Consider the following 18,397-nt stretch of genomic DNA (forward strand, 5'->3'; position numbering starts at 1 on the left):
TTCCATCTGTGTTATATACATTGTGCAGCCTTTTCATCCCAAAATACATAACATTGCACTTTGCTACTTTAACTGGCAATCATTATTTTCTTTGTTCAAACTGTCAGTTTTTTTAAATCATCTTGCATAAATAATTGCCTATATTAACTATGCCTTCCTCCTGTTTAGCATTGTCAATAGATATTTCCCATCTGATCATTCCCAGTATCATTAATGTAACAATTAGTGCTGTGGCACAACTGGTCACCTGCCTTCTCTTTGATTCAGCTTTACCATATACCACTCTCTCTCACAATCTTATCCATATTGCCATCTTTATGTCCATCCTGATTTGAACTTACATAATAGGGTTCTGGGCAGTATCATAAGGGGATCATTTTATTATCCTACTCAGTTGTCACTTTATTGTAAAAAATGAGTAAATTACTATGATGACAAGACCTCCCTTTCAGAAAGTCATTCTGTTCCTATAGAATATTGTATTTCTGTGCTCATTAGCCCAAACATTATGAACATCCAGCTTATTTCCATCTAGCCAGACTGCTTGGTTGGCTGGAAACAGGCCATTGGTAGCAGTATCCTGGTATGGAGATAATTATATAAATGCCATTATCTCCCAGTAGCTGCATAAATTCTGTTCACTTTTTGCATGTATTCTCTCCCACTCTAGTCTGTTACCATATTTGGTGCATCATAATATAATAACTTGTCTTGCATTGAACTAACTTACCAATTCATACCTTTTCATACTTTGTCAAAAGACTTACAACCTTTTCTCTTTTGCTCTGATTTTTATCTGCTTCTTCCAGTAATATCCTCTCACTTAGGATATTACTGAATATTACAATATCACAAGTTAAATTATTATTAAGAGAGACCTCCAAGGAGTCAGGGACTCATTGAGGGAGACCACATACTACAACCACCAGAAAAATCTAGTCCTTACCCTATTCTTACTGGCATTCATTCTCAGCTTCCAAGGATGTCTTTCCCCACCCTGCATAAAATGAAAAATTTCTTTAACTGAAATCCTGTATGACCCTTTGAAAAGCTTGTAAGTCTCAATCATATCACCCCTCTTTCTCCTGTTTGCCAGTGTCTGCAATTTGTGGACAGCATTAGAAGTATAGATGATGGTTTCAGCAGTAGATGTGTGAGTGCATAAGAAAGGATTAAGATAGTCAAGGATGTGGGGAGTGATATGTAGGTCTGAGGACGTCTGTAATATCAGTGATGATAGACAGAAATGGAGGCAGGAGTGTGGAGGAGTCATATCCAAAAAGCAGGGTTTGCAGGACTTGTTATAGAAATGGAAATGAGCTAGTGTGTATGTTTGCAAATGCTAGAAATATTCGAAACAAGGGGAATGTTTAGTAGGATATTGCTATAGATTGGGTAATGTGAAAGGCAGTGAGAGGAAATGTTTAGGCAAATTAATCTGCCTAATAAGAAAAGAGTGGTCATTATGGGTGCTTTCAATTTTGGTAATATGGAGTGAAATGAAGAGACAGCATCAGGGACCAAAAAGAACGAATTTCTTGAATTTTTGAGGGACAACTACCTTAAGTAGTATAGGCCACATGTGGATCTAGGATCTTGAATTTGATTATTGTTATTAAGAGAGACTACCAGGGAATCAAACTTATTGAGGGCAGGCCATACTGTTTGCACCAGCTGTCATACCTGTTCTTGAATTAATTCACGCTACTTGTATACACACACACAAACACACAACATCCAACAGCAATCCAGTCCACTGCTCTGTGAGAGAAAAAATCTAGCCCTCACCACCTTCTTGACAGTATTCATTCTTAACTTCCAAGGAAACTCTTGCATCCTTTCCCACCCTTGATAAAATGAAAAATTCCATCTGCTGAAATTCTGTATAACCCTTTCAGAAGTTTGTAAGTTCAATCATATGACATCTCTTTCTCCTGTGTGCTAGTGTCCACAGCCTACCAATCCTCAATCTATCTTTATAATCAGTATTCTAAAATCCTGGTATCATTTTTTTTTTCTTTTTGACACTTTCCTTCGCACACTCTCTCCACTGTATCAAAATCATCACGGAAACCAGGAGGCCAGACCTGCGTGCAATGGTCAAGTGAGGTCTTATCAGGATCTGGTAAAGAGGTGTGGGGTGCGTAAGGGTCAAAGCTTTATAACTGAGAGGAGACCTCCACATAGCCTTTAAAGGAATGCGGAGAACCGACCAGGGCTTCTGACCTAATGTCCAATCCTCACCTTCTCGTGGTGCATCCTGTTGGGTATCTACTTGGATACTGAACGGACGAGGATGGGCTGGCAATTTGAGATTTAGCCGACGAAATTGTATTCTTATTGGTTAAACCAAAATATAGAATGATGGTACAACATGACAAAATTTCATGCCGGCTGGGGCGTCGCCCGGTTAAACAAGGCCCCCGTTGTTTTCGCCAGGGAACCAGGGCGAACAGCGAAAAGTCAGCTACTGGAACAAATCTGAAAATAAACCCCAACTCAACATCACCAGAGTTAAAGATCGGTACTATCAACGTAAGAAGCCTGAATGGCAAGGAAATGGAGCTAGCTGAGGAATTAGCTGAGCAATAAAATGTTATATTCAGGCAATGACAATCAAGGAAAAGAAGGAGTAGCCATAGTATTCAATACAAAATACGAGGCTAATCTTCTTGAATGGCAGTCAGTCTCAAGTAGAGTAATGTGGGCAAATATGAGAATGGGGAACTGGACAATGAGACTTATTTGTGCCTATGGTCCCACAGAAGGTTCTACTAAGGTAGAAGTGGAGGAATTTTTTGAGGCTTTAGAAAAAGCAACTGACACAATGAAAAAGGAAAAGTTGGTCCTTGTTGGGGATCTAAATAGCAGAGTAGGAAATGATTGTCATACATACAAAAATATTTTGGGAAAATTTGGAGAAAAGAGCAAAGCTAATAATAATGGCAAATATTTCTTGGATTTCTGCTCAGGACATGGACTGGTTATTACTAACACCATGTTCCAACATAAAAATGTGCACAAATTCACATGGGGAGAAGAATCAAGGAATAAGAAAAGTCTCATTGACTATGTTATTGTTGATAGTGATGTTTTCTCCATGGTGCAGGACACCAGAGTGTACAGAGAATTTGAAATTGAAAGTGATCACTATTCAGTCTTGAGCAGGATAAAATTGAATTTCACATTGAAAAGAATAACATGTAAGAAAGTTTTAAAGCAAATAAAAGTTGAGCAGCTCTCAGATGTGAACTGTAGACTAAAATACACAAAGATCATTGAAGAAAAAATGAAAGAGTTTGAGAACAGAAATCAAACCTTGGAGATTCAGTGGCAAACTCTGAAGAAAACATTGATTGATTCTGCCAGAGAGGCATGTGGTGAGGTTGTCTGTAAGGATAAAAAAATCAGAACTCCCAGGTGGACACAGGAAGTTAAAGAGGCAGTGAAGGAAAAGAAGAAAGCATACCAAAAGTTCCTGTCAAATAAGTCAGCTTGTGCTCTTAGAGAATATAGAGACAAATTTTAAAGCGAATAAAAGTTGAGCAGCTCTCAGATGTGAACTGTAGACTAAAATACACAAAGATCATTGAAGAAAAAATGAAAGAGTTTGAGAACAGGAATCAAACCTTGGAGATTCAGTGGCAAACTCTGAAGAAAACATTGATTGATTCTGCCAGAGAGGCATGTGGTGAGGTTGTCTGTAAGGATAAAAAAATCAGAACTCCCAGGTGGACACAGGAAGTTAAAGAGGCAGTGAAGGAAAAGAAGAAAGCATACCAAAAGTTCCTGTCAAATAAGTCAGCTTGTGCTCTTAGAGAATATAGAGACAAATTTTAAAGCGAATAAAAGTTGAGCAGCTCTCAGATGTGAACTGTAGACTAAAATACACAAAGATCATTGAAGAAAAAATGAAAGAGTTTGAGAACAGGAATCAAACCTTGGAGATTCAGTGGCAAACTCTGAAGAAAACATTGATTGATTCTGCCAGAGAGGCATGTGGTGAGGTTGTCTGTAAGGATAAAAAAATCAGAACTCCCAGGTGGACACAGGAAGTTAAAGAGGCAGTGAAGGAAAAGAAGAAAGCATACCAAAAGTTCCTGTCAAATAAGTCAGCTTGTGCTCTTAGAGAATATAGAGACAAATGCAAGAATGCTAAACACTGTGTAAAACTAGCTAAACAAAAGTCATGGGAGGACTTTGGCAAGAATATAGAAAATAAATATCAAGAAGGTAGCAAAATATTCTGGAGGTTGTTGAAGAAGCTTAAGAATGGAGGAAAGAGTGCTATAAAAGGAATTAGAGATGATAAAGGTGACATGAAAACGGGAGAAAAAGATATCCTTGAAGTATGGGGTAATTACTTTGAAAAACTGCTAAATGAAACAAGCAGTGATGATAGCACAGTGGTAAAAAACATTGACCAGGCATGTAGTCAGGAATACATATCCATACTTGAAGTAGAAAAAGCCATCAAAGGCTTGAAATGTGGAAAGGCAGCAGGAGTAGATGATATTCGACCAGAAATGCTGAAGTAATGTGGTATAAGAGTCTTACAGTGGCTGCACTGCATAGTTCAGAAAGCCTGGATAGAGGGACGAATTCCCGATGATTGGAGTAGAGCTCTCATAGTACCCATATATAAAAAAGGGAAATAAAACTGAATGTGAGAATCACAGAGGTATTTCCCTACTGAGTGTTCCTGGCAAGAGCTATGCAAGTATACTTGAGAAACGGTTGAGAAGAATTGTGGAAGAAAAGCTTGGTGAAGAACAAGCTGGATTCAGGCCAAATAGAGGCTGTCAGGATCAGATCTTCACTTTATGACAAATAGTCGAGAAAGCGTGGGAATATAACAAAGATCTGTATTTAAGTTTTGTTGATCTGGAAAAGGCATATGACAAGGTGCCAAGAGAGAAGCTATTCAATATGCTGCAGTTATATGGTGTTAATGGGGCATTATATCAAGCAATACTTAGTCTTTATTTGAGTTGTAAGTCAGTAGTTAGAATTGAAGGAAGTACAGGAAGATGGTTTAATGTTAAATCTGGTGTGAGACAAGGATGTACATTATCCCCTCTGTTATTCATTTTCTATATGGATCACATTATGAAGGAAAGTGGCATTACACATTATATCAAAATTGGAAATGTTAATGTCAGCTCTTTGCTTTATGCAGATGATGTTATACTTCTAAATAAATCCGCTACAAGTCTGCAAGCTTCTCTGACTAAATTGAATAGCTGTTGTAATAGATATGGTATGAAGGTCAGCAATAAAAAGACAAAGACAATGAAAATAGGCAGAATCATTGAAAATGTCAACTGTGTTGTGAATGGAGAACCTGTGGAACAAGTAAAACATTTCAGCTATTTAGGCACGATTTTTAGTGAAGATGGTAAATTAAATATAGAAATAGACAACAGAATCAGCAAAGCTGGTATGGTGGGAAGTCAATTGAATAAATTCATATGGAATAAGAGAGAAATTAGTCGGAACACTAAATTAGCTGTATACAAGACAGTGTTCAAACCAGTTTTAACTTATGGATCTGAGAGCTGGGTCAGAAGTAAAACACTTGACCAAAGACTAGAGACCACAGATATGAGAGTCCTGAGAAAGATTATAGGCGTGAACAGATGGCATCAATGGCAGTATCATATTAAAAATGAGGATATTAGGAAAGAACTTGGCATTGTCAGCATCCAGGAATGCATTAGCAGAGCTAATCTCAGGTGGTATGGTCACTTAAACAGAATGGGCGAGGAAAGATTAGCAAAACAAGTGTTCTCTGCCAGGTTGGCAGGAAAACGACCCAGAGGAAGACCAAGATATAGGTGGATTGATACGGTACAAAGTTCTTTAGACGATAGAAATATTAGATCTGATAATGTTGGAGTGTTGACAAGTAACAGGCTGATTTGGAGGAAAATTGTAGATAGGAAATTAATAATGATGTAATTTTTTTCATGTAGTACTATCATATCCTGTACACCCCTTGAGGATACATGGCAGGAATTTGATGATGATGATGGTAAAGAGGTGAAATGACATCCTTATCTTAACATATCAAGGTTTGTTTCAGCATTTCAGTTACTCCCTGAATAACATATAATAAAACTCTAAGATTCCTACCCTGATCAGTTTCTTCTATCATAATCCCACCAATATAATATGACATTGGATATCTAATGTCATATTATATTAGTGGGATTATGATAGAAGAAACTGATCAGAAAAATCCTGAGCAAAAGTTCAGTTTGAAGCACATCTCTTGAGATTTTTGGAAGTAATGAAATTTCATAATGTCATCTTGACAGTGAAGACGTGATCAATCTTTTATGGTCATAAACGAAAGTGCATGACCTTACATTTATTAACATCGAACTGATAGCCATTTTCACATGCCCTCAATCCAGCCTATTTAAATCATTCTGCAAGTACTGCATATCACCAGCACTCCTGATTACCCTATCTTTCCATCATCAGCAAATAGCTGTATGTTGAATGTCAGATCCTTCCTAGTGTCATTAATGTACAGATTGAATAACACTGGACGAGGACTGATCCTCAAGGCAAACCACTGGTTACCTTGAATCTTGCAGATTCACTCCCCCATATACTACTTTTTGATATCTGTCAGTCAGTGATCCTCTTATTCATGCTAATAATTTATAATCCAGTCCCATATTCTTCAATCTATGCAACAGTCTTCCATCCTGTATTCTTTCAAAAACCTCAGCAAAATTCAAAAGTATCATGGTGTATCTGTTCCACTTGTCTAGTTCAATGGTAACATTATTATAGAATGTGAGCAATTTGCAAAAACATGACCTTCCCTTAGTAAATGAACCCATGCTATTCATTGCAAAATAGATTATCTGTTTACCCATTTACAAATACAATGCGAGACCTGTAATGAGAGAAAGCTCTTGGACTAAAGTGTTTGGCCACTTTTTAAATGGAGAATACGGTCTATTTTGGGTCTCAAGGATGTGTTCTGTTTGGGTATTTTAGGTAATCAGTAAATCAAGGAGGGCCTAGAATTATATGGTTTAAGTTTTTGGATAGTTTCAGGAGGCTAGGAACAATTTTAATAACTTTTTAAAAAATAGGATATTATGAATGCTAACAAAGTCCATTCTTAATATCCTATTTTTTATCCTATTTGTAAATGTGTGAGCAGAGCTAATCTCAGATGGTATATTCACTTAAACAGAAGGTAGAGGAATGATTAACAAAGCATGTTATTGCTAGGATCGATATCTGGGTGGATTGATACATTAAGAAGTGCCTTAGAAGATGATCTGACAATGTGCAGTCTTGACAAATAACACATTAATTTGGAGGAAATACCTTTCTACCCTCATTTTTATTACTGTATGAATAATGGCAAAGCCTGAACAAAAGTTCAGTTTGAAGTACATCTCTTGAGATTTTTTTGGAAGTAATCAAATTTTATAATATATTATCGTCTTGACAGTGAAGACTTGAATCTTTTATGGTTACAGATATAGGTCAATTTTTGTTTATTTTTAGAAGTCACTTCTAGATTGGGAATAACTGTTGTCTTGACTAGCTGAGCAGATTGTATACCTAGTTTAAACCAACACTATAAAATTCCTCTATGTAAATGGATGTTTTTGAACATCTTTAGGTGGTAAATGAATGTCATTGCCTGATGTGAGACCATTCCACTAATTCTTGTTCATCCATGATACTAATAGTAACACACTAGATTTACAACAGTTCTTGATTTAGGATTCACATAAACATAAATAAGAGGACAGTAAGCTATTTCCTTTGTCTTCAAAAAGTGTGCCTTGCAGTCAGTGTTTATTGAGATCTCCCATTAAACACACACAAATGCACCCATCCCTTATAGATGTATTTTAAAAAAAAAATTTTCCTATTAGATGACTCTTTCACTAAAAACATCTGTTTATTAAAAGTGTATTTGTATTGCACTTTATATTTCATTACAAATGCCTTATTTGTAAAAATATTTTTTTGTATAGATTCTGGTCTCAGGTAGTTTATTATGAAGATGTCCATAAATGCTTGGAGTCATACCTTTCTGATGCTCCTAGGTAAGTTATAAATTTAATCCAAATAAATTTTTGCATTCCCTTTAACTAGTTCTACTAATATTTCACTTTTAGCCAAATCTATTAGTTCAGAACTCTGCTTAGATCAAGCATTCAGAATCTATGAAATTATTAAGAGTTTTCGAGTATGATGCAAAGTGAGAAAAGGTGGTTACTTAATGATTTATAAATGGTATATATTGTTGAACAAATTTGCACGTGCACCCTCATGAACAAATTTGCACTGGATAATTTCGGCAACGTCAAAAAAAAACAATGACCATTGTCTTCTTGACATGCGATTTATGCAATCTGACTCCCTCCCTTCTTTAAATTGAAAACCAGTGGAACACTCATGGCTCAGACAGTCATCAGCAGAAATCTTTTTAAGTCTTGGTACACTTCTGTAGCAGTTTTTTTTTTAATTCACAGTAAAATTTTATCACACACTCTTACTTCAATGGTTGCCACATGAAAACTGCTGCAGCATCCAACTCAAAAGTTGCACCTGCGATTACAACACACTAGTAATCAAAACTATAAACACTTTTGTTATTTTTATTCAAAGGACTGTCCTGCAAAAACCAATCTCATTAACAGACACACTATATATTTATATATAAACAGGGCTTCAGAAATCCACTTGCTCACTCACCACAGGTGAGTTATCAGAGACAAATGGTGAGTGAATTTTCTTCATTCTAAATGCATTCAAAATTATTCTTTTCTTTGCATAATTATTGCACAATTTTTCTCCTTTCATTTAAAAACATCTCAGTTACTATTAAGTTATTGGATCATGAGTGGTTGCCAATGAATGTATTAAAGAAGAATTAGGACTCACTTCAGTTGTTGTCTTCGGCCATATTTGTTCAGTGTTAGTGCCTGCTTGCACATATCATTAATTTTATTATAATTACAGCTATTTTGCCTGCTTCAGTTTAGGAGTGCCCCTGTGTAGACAAGGCCGTCATAGTAGACAGACAAGACAATGAAACAATGCTCAATATCGGAAACAATAGCTATAAAGTGTGACGCGAACTCTATCAATGTACACAGGCCCTACATAATCTCTGAGGTTTGGAATTCTTTTTTTTTTTTTTTAACAGGCAAAATTAAGAGGAGTAACATGGGAGTTTTCCCAGAAATAATATACATCATTAATTTTATGTTCCCTGATGATGGTAATGTAACATTACCAAAATATAGGAAGTATTAATTAAAGTTTTTTAATTAATATAACAGTATACATTGTCTTTCCCTAAAAATTGAGAGTTATGTATCTCCAACGTATAAGTTTATCTACAAGTATTAAAGAAGAAGTTAAAGATGTTTTATTTCCACCCAGAAGATAGCATCTTATGTTATTTATTTAACAAGTTAATAACAAGCTGCTGTTTTCAAAATGTGAAGTAATTCCAATCTACAACAGCAGATGATATTAATTATCTTACTCTCTGTTATGAACTGAAGCCTGGCCAGCTTTTACAAGTTGATTTTGAAATAGTTGAGAATTCTCAAACGACATTTTATTTTGTATAGCTTAAGTCATCACTATTCTTACTATCAAGATATCATTAACACTGCCACAGCATCCTTGATTGAGGTGAAAACAAACTAGTCAAGTTCCACGCTTTCAATATGCAGTTTTGCTTGTTTCTCATAAAAATGACTTCAGATCTTCTCCACTTATTTTTGATAATGCTCAGCTCAACAGTCAAGACCAAATCTCTCTTCTTGGAATGACTCTTAATTCCTTTTCTTGGCATAATCATATCTCTTCTATAAAAAATTTGCACCTTGCAGTTGCACAGTAAAGGGATGCTGGGAAGCTTCTGTTCTTGTATTAACGAGTGCAGCAGAAAGTGGAGGAAGGATAGTTGCCATTTCACTGGAGCAGTGACCATGGAAGTACTTTTATAATCCCAAATCCAACCAACATTGGAATATTGCTCTCATGTTTGGGGTGGTGCATCTAAGACCTCATTAAAAATTTTCGATGCTGTTCAGAAAAGGACAATCCAGTTGATTAATGACATTTCTCTTATAGACTCTCTTCAGCCACTTTCCCATAGAAGATCAGTTTCTGCATTGTCTCGTCTATAGATATTTCCATGGCCATTGTTGCAGAATTAGCATTCATTATGCCTCCCATCTACAGGAACTCGAGCAACAGCTGCTGACCATGCCTTTACGGTCGTTATTTATCCTTACTGAACAGCTCCTCTCAATCATCTTTCATTCCTTCCATCGGCTTCTACAATGATATTTTACTACACCAGTATAGCCACTCTGGACTTGCTGACCATGTTTTGGATGTCCACCAATCTGCCATAGGATGTGCTGGAAGAAGGCCTCTCTTCTCCATTGCAGCAAATAGAAATACAAAACACTTTTCCTTGAATCTGCTTCTGCCTTAACCCATTTTAGTACAGCACCTGAAATGGCCTGGTGGTGATATCTCTTGCACGACAGGCAAACATCAGGGAAGGTTACAGTTTTAGCAAGCCCTATTCTGCCACATTTTCGCAAATTAAAAGTTAGTTGACACTGTAGTCATACTTTTTCAGTACATATTCTAAAACTGACCTGCCAATTCTTGGATGATAATTCAAGTGCTTTATTTCTTGTAGTTTTTTCGAATATTTTTTTATTGTGCTGACTTTATGTGTTACAAAGGTAAGTACTAAATACATTTTTTTATATATCAGCACCTCTGTTTGATTACAGGTTGAGAACATGTACAAAATGAACCTGTACTCATTTGAGAATGGTGGGCTTATAAGGAGTCAATATATATATATATTTTTTCCCTAGGTTTAGTACCGCTGAAAAAATGGACCCCGATGAATTTCAGCCAATAAGTCCAGTTCAGTTTTATGGAAAGCATTACATAACACTTGGATTAGCTGCGTACGATGTAGCAAATTCCAATCACCAAGATATATCCGTAGTTATCATTCCTCCCAATGTTGATTATCAAACGGATAATGAGGATATTGATAACGATGATCTTCAGCCTGACCACCTTCCCAATGACATTCCAGGGGAAATAGAGCTTCATCATGCAAGTGATGAATCAGACAGCGATGATGATGATCTTCCTCTAGCCACGATAAGACAACTTTGCTTGGCTGTGCAAGGTAAAGTAATTATCAACGAGCCCATATGGATGGAAGATATCTTAGACATCAGTATGGCAGTAACTACAGGGTATATGGACCGTCTGAGTAATGTGAAGGACCAAATCCAAAATAAAACTCCAGTTGAAATATTTATCGATAAAGAAATTATTACTGTTATTATTGAACAGACCAATTTGTATGCTACACAGAACAATAATCATGTATTTCAAGTAACTGAAGAAGATGTCAAGGTATTTATCGCAATTCTGCTTTTGAGTGGATACCACAGGTTGCCAAGAGAGTGTCACTATTGGTGTTTAGATGAGGATCTCCTGGTTCCCCCAGTGGTCAATAGTATGTCAAGAAATCAAGAAATATCTACATTTGGCCGATAATTCACAAATAGATAAAAACGATAAAATGTATAAAATAAGACCTCTAATGGATAAACTAAATAAAACATTTCAACAGTTTGGCATATTCAACAAATGTCTCTCAATCGATGAAGCCATGATCAAGTATTTTGGGCATCACTCTGCTAAGCAGTTTGTTAATTTTGATACCTGATCTGTCCATTGTATTCATACAAGTACACATATTTTTTTTTAAATTATGCTCTTTTTTTTTTTTAACTATCAGTATAGTATAGCATTTTGAGACATTTTCAACTACATAATATGAAAAAAATTGCCTTTTTTTAAAAAAAAAAAATTCTTGTAATCAAATGGGTTAAGAAACTACCCAAACCATCACAAATTTGGTTGCATGAAACTGCTCCAAATTTGGAAAATGCTCAATCTCTGTATTTCAGCCCAACAGCCAAGGATGCCCATTTTAACCCATTGGAGGGTGATAATTATGGCTTTAGGCTGAAGCATGTCTCAGTTGACATGCTTCAGCTTTGTTACTTGGAATAGTGCCTGCATGCACATATCATTTTTTTGTGTTCTTTGATGATGACAATTTGACTTAGCAGAAATATTAGAAGTATTAATTAAATTTATTTTAGTTAATATATTCTACGTTTTAATTTCCTTAAAAATACAGGTAAAAATTACAGAACATTGGAGGATATTGCATTTATATTTAGTTTTTTTTCATAGGTATTATGATGTTTCTGAATTAGAGATCACAGAAGAAATGAAGTACTCCTTACAAAAAGTGCATAAGCTTGTGTTTTTAGTTTTTCTTAGAATGGCCACGTATAAAGAATCCAAAGTAAGTGTTTGTTAAGCCAGTGTATTTTTCTCAAGTGATCTCAGACATGAAATGCTATTTCTTTTGCCTATAACTATATTAGTGTGATGGATGAAGAAAAGTTGTGAAGCAACAGAAATTGAAACCTGTAGATTGTCATTTTTAGGAAATATGAAGGACAGCTGTTCTAAAGTAACAAGTTTGTCACTAGATTGCAAAGCATATTATACTTTCACACGGCAAGAAATTATATTCTTCATTTCATCTATATCGTACCCTAGCATATGAGTATACCAAAAGAAACGTTTGCTCACTAAGTATCTTCTTGACTACATTTTTTGTGTATAAAGAGCAGTTGACTTCACATCTACTTATCGTATCTTTAGTATCCCACAATGCAGAACATATTTCTTTCACAATGCATGAATAATGTTATATCAAATATCTTAGATATACATTATGGTGAGAGTCACTTCCCGGAACTAGTTTTTTGAATTATGAGAAAATATGGCAAAAAAGATTGATTAACAATATCTTAAGAAACAAAATCTTATATTTTAAAGATACCAAGCAATTTTATACACTTGGAAGCACATCTCCTTGCAGACATGTATGATGCTATGCATTAAGGGAAGGGCCACTACTCAGATCGATTTCGACCTTTATTGAGGTCTCATCAGTGGGAGCCAGACCCTGAGATACCAAGGTTGAAGTAATAAATTATAAATTTATTTATGAGCTTTATATGAACTTACAAATTTTACCTGCACAAGTTTCCACAAGGTGCTTTGACCTTGTTAAATAAAAATCTCAGGATGAGAAAGATGTAGAAAGTTTTTTACCTTGGGTATACTATATATTAAAGATACCAAACAATTTTATACACTTGGTTTTGTGCTTCGCATTATGGGAGATACTAAAGAAATTGATCAGAGCTTACTCCACCTTTACCACGAGTTGCTTCAGACCTGAAAATACTTCAGGTGCAAACTTGACTTACCTGTTTGTTTGCTTACTTGGGAAAAAGGATTAAAATCAAGTGTATAAAATTGCTTGGTATCTTTAATGTATAGTATACCCAAGGTAAAAAAAAAAAACCTTTCTACAAAATCATATATTATCTTGATATTTATGTATCTAATGAGATTTATGATAGTGATCATGCACTCTTGGGAAGTAGTTAACTATATGTAACCTGTCCTAATGTTCCAATTAGGACAGGTTACATGCTGAACTGCAAAGCTAGAAATCATGATAAACTCAGGAGAATACTATCTTAAGTCTGAAGGTATCATTTACTGAATGGGAATGATATCACCCATGCATGTATAGTTTGAAAAAAGTGGTTAAATGAGACAGTATCTGAATGTGTTCCTAGAGTTCAAAGAACAAAGAGAGTGGGAGTGAAATGGATGTGCAACTTATTAAACAAGAGTTACATAAAAATAAGATGATGACAGGGAAGGAATTTCGTGAGAATATGAGTGAGAGGAGTCATGAAATATATAAAGTGCAGGCCAGAAAAGTTATGCGTATTGTATGGAAGACTTAAGTCGGAGTAAGAAAAGAAATCAGCTACTCAGGGTAAAGAGAACTCAAAAGAATATTGTTATTATGCTGCAAGTAAAAGAAAAGAAAGATTGCGAAAGAATAAATTTACTGAATGCAGGCAGTATCCTTGTATAGAAGCAAATGTGATAGTTCAAATAATGAGTGCTCACTTCACCAAGATCTGTCAACCTGGAACCATCAGTATAAGGAGCATTAATGGAAAGGAAATCAAAAACCTGCAAAAGGAATTGGAAAAGTACCACAACAGTTGGCATTGCTGAGACAAAGAAGACAAAAACTGGTGAGATTTTACTAAATGGTTAAGTATAGATTATTATTTTCAGGTAATAATAATCAAGGAAAGGAAGGAGTTGCAATAGCATTTAACACCAAACATGAAGATATTTGGTGTTAAATATCTTCATGTTTGGAAACTTCTTGATTGGAAAGCAGTTTCAAGTAGAGTTATGTGGGCAAACTTCAAAATGGAAAAATGGACAATGAAACTTATTTGTGTTTGTGGCCCCCCCACAGAAGGTTCTTCTAAGGAAGAAATGGAGACATTTTTGAGTCATTAGAACAGGCAACTGACCAAATGGAAGAAGTGATCCTTGTTGGAGATCTGAACAGCAGAATTGGAAATGAATCCCACCAGGCATGTAGGAACATTTGGGGAAAATTTGGAGAAACAGGCAAAGCTCATAATAATGGTAAGTATTTACTGGACTTCTGCTCCGGACACAGACCAGTCATTACTAACACCATGTTTCAACATAAAAATGTGCATAAGTTCACATGGAGAAAAGACACAAGAAATAAGAAAATCCTCATTGACTATGTCATTGTTGATAGTGATGTCAACATGCTGGTTCAGGATACAAGGTCCTATAGAGGATTTGAAATTGTAAGTGACCATTACTTAGTACTAAGCAGGATAAAATGGATTATCCATTTTTATCCTGCTTAATACTAAGTAATGAATTCTTTCACATTGAAAGAATGGTATGTAAAAAAGTTTTTAAAACAATTAAGGGTGAGCAGCTTTTACAGGTAAATTGTGGACTTGACTATACAAACATTATTGAAGGAAAAATGAACCAAATTGAAAACAAGAACCAAACGTTGGAAGTCTCATTGGCAAACTCCAAAGAAGACATTAATTGATTCAGCTAGTGAGGTATGTGGTGGTTGTCTGCAAGGATAGAAAAATTAGAATGCCATGGTCGACACAAGCTAAAGAAGCAGTCCTGGAAAAGAAGAAAGCATACCAAAAGTTCCTAACAAATAAATTGGTAGATGTATTAAAAGAATACAGAGAAAAATGTAAGAGAGCTAAACTGTGTGTAAAAGTAGCTAAATAAAAGGCATGGGAAGACTTTAGTAAGAATATAGAAAATAAATAAATATAAATATCAGGAAGGTAGCAAAATGTTCTGGAGGTTATTGAAGAAGCTTAGAAATGGAGGAAAGAGAACTGTAAAAGGAATCAAAGATGATAAAGGTGACATGAAACTGAAGATATCCTAGATGTCTGGAGTAATTACTTTGAAAGACTATTAAATGAACCAAGTAGTGACAGAATCATACTAGAAATTTTTCAAGAGGAATGCAAAGAACAGTACATATCAATACTTGAGGTAAAAAAGCTGTTAAAAACTTGAAATGTGCAAAGCCAGCTAGAGTAGATGATATTTGACCACAAATGCTAAAGCATAAAAGTTTTGAAGTGGCTACACTGCGTAATTCAGAGGGCCTATTCAGAAGGTTGAATTCCCAATGATTGGAGTAGAGCTCTCATATTACCCGTGTATATAAAAAAGAATAAAGCTGAATGTGAGAAGTGCAGAGGAATTTCTCTACTAAGTGTTCCATGTAAGATTTATGCAAGCATACCTGAAAAGAGGTTGAAAACGATTGTGGAAGAGAAACTTGGAGACAAACAAGCTGGGTTCAGGCCAAATGGAGGTTGTGAAGATCAGATTTTCGCTTTAAGACAAATAGTTGAGAAAGCTTTTCAAAACGCTTCAATTGTATGGGATGAGTGAAACATTATACAGAGCACTACATAGTCTGTATTTAAGTTACTGACTGAGTCAGTAGTTAGAATTGTAGGAAATACAGGGGGGATGGTTTGATGTAAAATCAGGAGTAAAACAAGGATGTACATTATCTTCACTCTTATCTCATAAAACTCTTTGCTTTATGTAGATGATGTTGTACTCCTAAACACATCTAGTGCAAGTCTTTAGAATTCTAACTAAATTGAATAACAGCTGTAACAAATTTGGCATGAAAATTAGCAATAAAAAGACCACTTAGCTGCATTCTCAATGGAGATCCTATAGTGCAGGTAAAATATTTCAGCTATTTATGCGCAGAGTTTAGTGAAGATGGCAAGTTAAATTTGAAAGTAGATAACATAATAAGCAAAGTTGGTATGTTGGGTAGCCACCTGAATAAATTTTATGGAATAACAGAGAAATTAGCCAAAACGCTAAACTAGCAGTATACAAGACAGTGTTCAAATCGTTTTTAAGTTATGGATCTGAGAGTTGGGTTAGAAATAAAGCACTTGATCAAAGACTAGAGACCATAGATATGAGGATTCTGAGAAAATCTGGGGCAGTGAACTGATGGCATCAATGACAGAATCATATTAAAAATGAATATATTTGAAAGGAACTTGACATTATTAGCATTCAAGAATGTGCCAGAAGAGCTAATCTGAGATGGTATGGTCACTTAAATAGAATGAATGAAAAATGTTAACAAAATAAGTGTTTGAAACCAAGATGACAGGAAAGAGATCCAGAGGAAGACCCAAGGTCTAGGTGAATTGATTCAGTCAGAAGTGCCTTAGAAGAATGAAATGTTGGAAATGACAGTATTGCAGTGCTCACAAGCAATAGATTTGGAAGAAAATTGTTGATAGAGATTAATAATACGAAGGTGGTCGAAAAGTTCTCGGCCTTGACCATAGATGGTAATGCTATCAGCAAGATTTTTTTTTTCTAAGTTGGTACATCTGTCATAAGCATCCATGTGAAATTGCAAGTCATTCTATCATGTAGTTTGTTTTATATGACTGTCTGAAGCAAAAGTGTTGTCTGTATCTCTTGAAATGAATAAAATTGAGTATCGTGCTGTTATAAAATTCTTTGTAAAAGAAGGTTTAATGCCAAAAGAAAATCATTCGAGGTTCATAAAAGTTTATGGGCACTCTTCTCCTTCCTTTTCGACAATTAAGATATGTGCTGCCTAGTTCAAATGTGGCCGTACCAGCCTTGAGGATGATCCATGTGAAGGATGTCCAAAAAGTGTAACAACAACACCAGAAATCATTGATCAAGTGCACGATATGGTATTGGATGACCAGCGAGTAAGTTGCGTGAAATTGCTGAGACTATAGGCATTTAAAAAAAAATGTGTAGGATATATTTTGCATCAAGTATTGCAAATGAAAAAGCTTTGTGCAAGATGGATACCCTGCTTGCTCACAGCAGATCAAAAACGCACTTGCATGAAAATTTCTGAACAGTGCTTGGAACATTTTAACAAGAATAAACCTGATTTTGTGCATCAATTTATTACTATGGATGAGACTTGGATTCACCATTACACACGAGAATCCAAACGGCAGTCAAAACAGTGGAAAGAAGCCAGTGGTTCAGTGACAAAGTTGATTCCATTAGCAAGAAAGGTCATGGCATTGGTGTTTTGGGATACTAAAGACATTTTGTTTATTAATTATCTTTGAAAAGGGGTCAAACAACAACCGTGGAATATTATTCTGATCTTTTAACCAGACTACAAGAAAAAATTTGTGAGAAAAGACCCGTTTTCAGAAGAAAAAAATCATCTTTCATCAGGACAGTGCACCAGCCCACAAAGGTGTTTGGCAATGGGAAAATTAAAGGAGCTGCACTATGAATTGTTGGTACATCCACCTTATTCCCCAGATTTGGCTCCCTCTGACTTCTCTCTCTTCCTAAAACTAAAACTCTTCTTTGCTGGTCAGCGTTTTTCTTTGAATCAAGAGGTGATTGCAGCTGTAGAGGGGTATTTTGCAGATCTTACTGAGAACCACTACAGGGATGGGATAATGGCACTGGAGCATTGCTGCAATAAATGTATTAGGCTTAAGGAAAATTATATTGAAAAATAAAAATAATTTTGAAATTATAAATTCATTTTTTCATTGTTAGTATGAGAACTTTTCAGACTACCCTTGTAAGTATAAACTCAATCATGTAGTGCTTTCATAGTAACCTGGATACCCCTTGGCAGTATATATAAGGAAATGGATGATGATGATGACTAATATTATAAAGTTGGAAAGGGAATTTTATCGGATGAATACAGATGGAGAGAGGAGGAGAAAAAACATGGCCAACCCGGAAAATATTATAGGAATGGTGGGCAAAGGAATGAGAAGTA

At 35.5% G+C, this 18,397-nt stretch overlaps 1 protein-coding gene across 1 annotated transcript in view; it reads left to right on the top strand.

Annotated features, from left to right (window-relative positions):
* Positions 1–18,397, top strand: part of LOC150105492 (activating signal cointegrator 1 complex subunit 2-like) — a 277,206-nt gene that overhangs the window by 73,159 nt on the left and 185,650 nt on the right. Inside the window, exons 6-7 of the mRNA XM_090393972.1 lie at positions 8,019–8,090; positions 12,316–12,430. Coding sequence (XP_090250098.1) covers positions 8,019–8,090; positions 12,316–12,430 — 187 coding nt within the window. The remainder of the gene's footprint in view (positions 1–8,018; positions 8,091–12,315; positions 12,431–18,397) is intronic.

The sequence above is a fragment of the Typopeltis vanoorti genome, chromosome 6 (genome assembly GCF_054136105.1).
Source record: "Typopeltis vanoorti isolate ZY-2024b chromosome 6, IOZ_Tvanoo_1.0, whole genome shotgun sequence".
NCBI classification, from domain to species: Eukaryota; Metazoa; Arthropoda; class Arachnida; order Uropygi; family Thelyphonidae; genus Typopeltis; species Typopeltis vanoorti.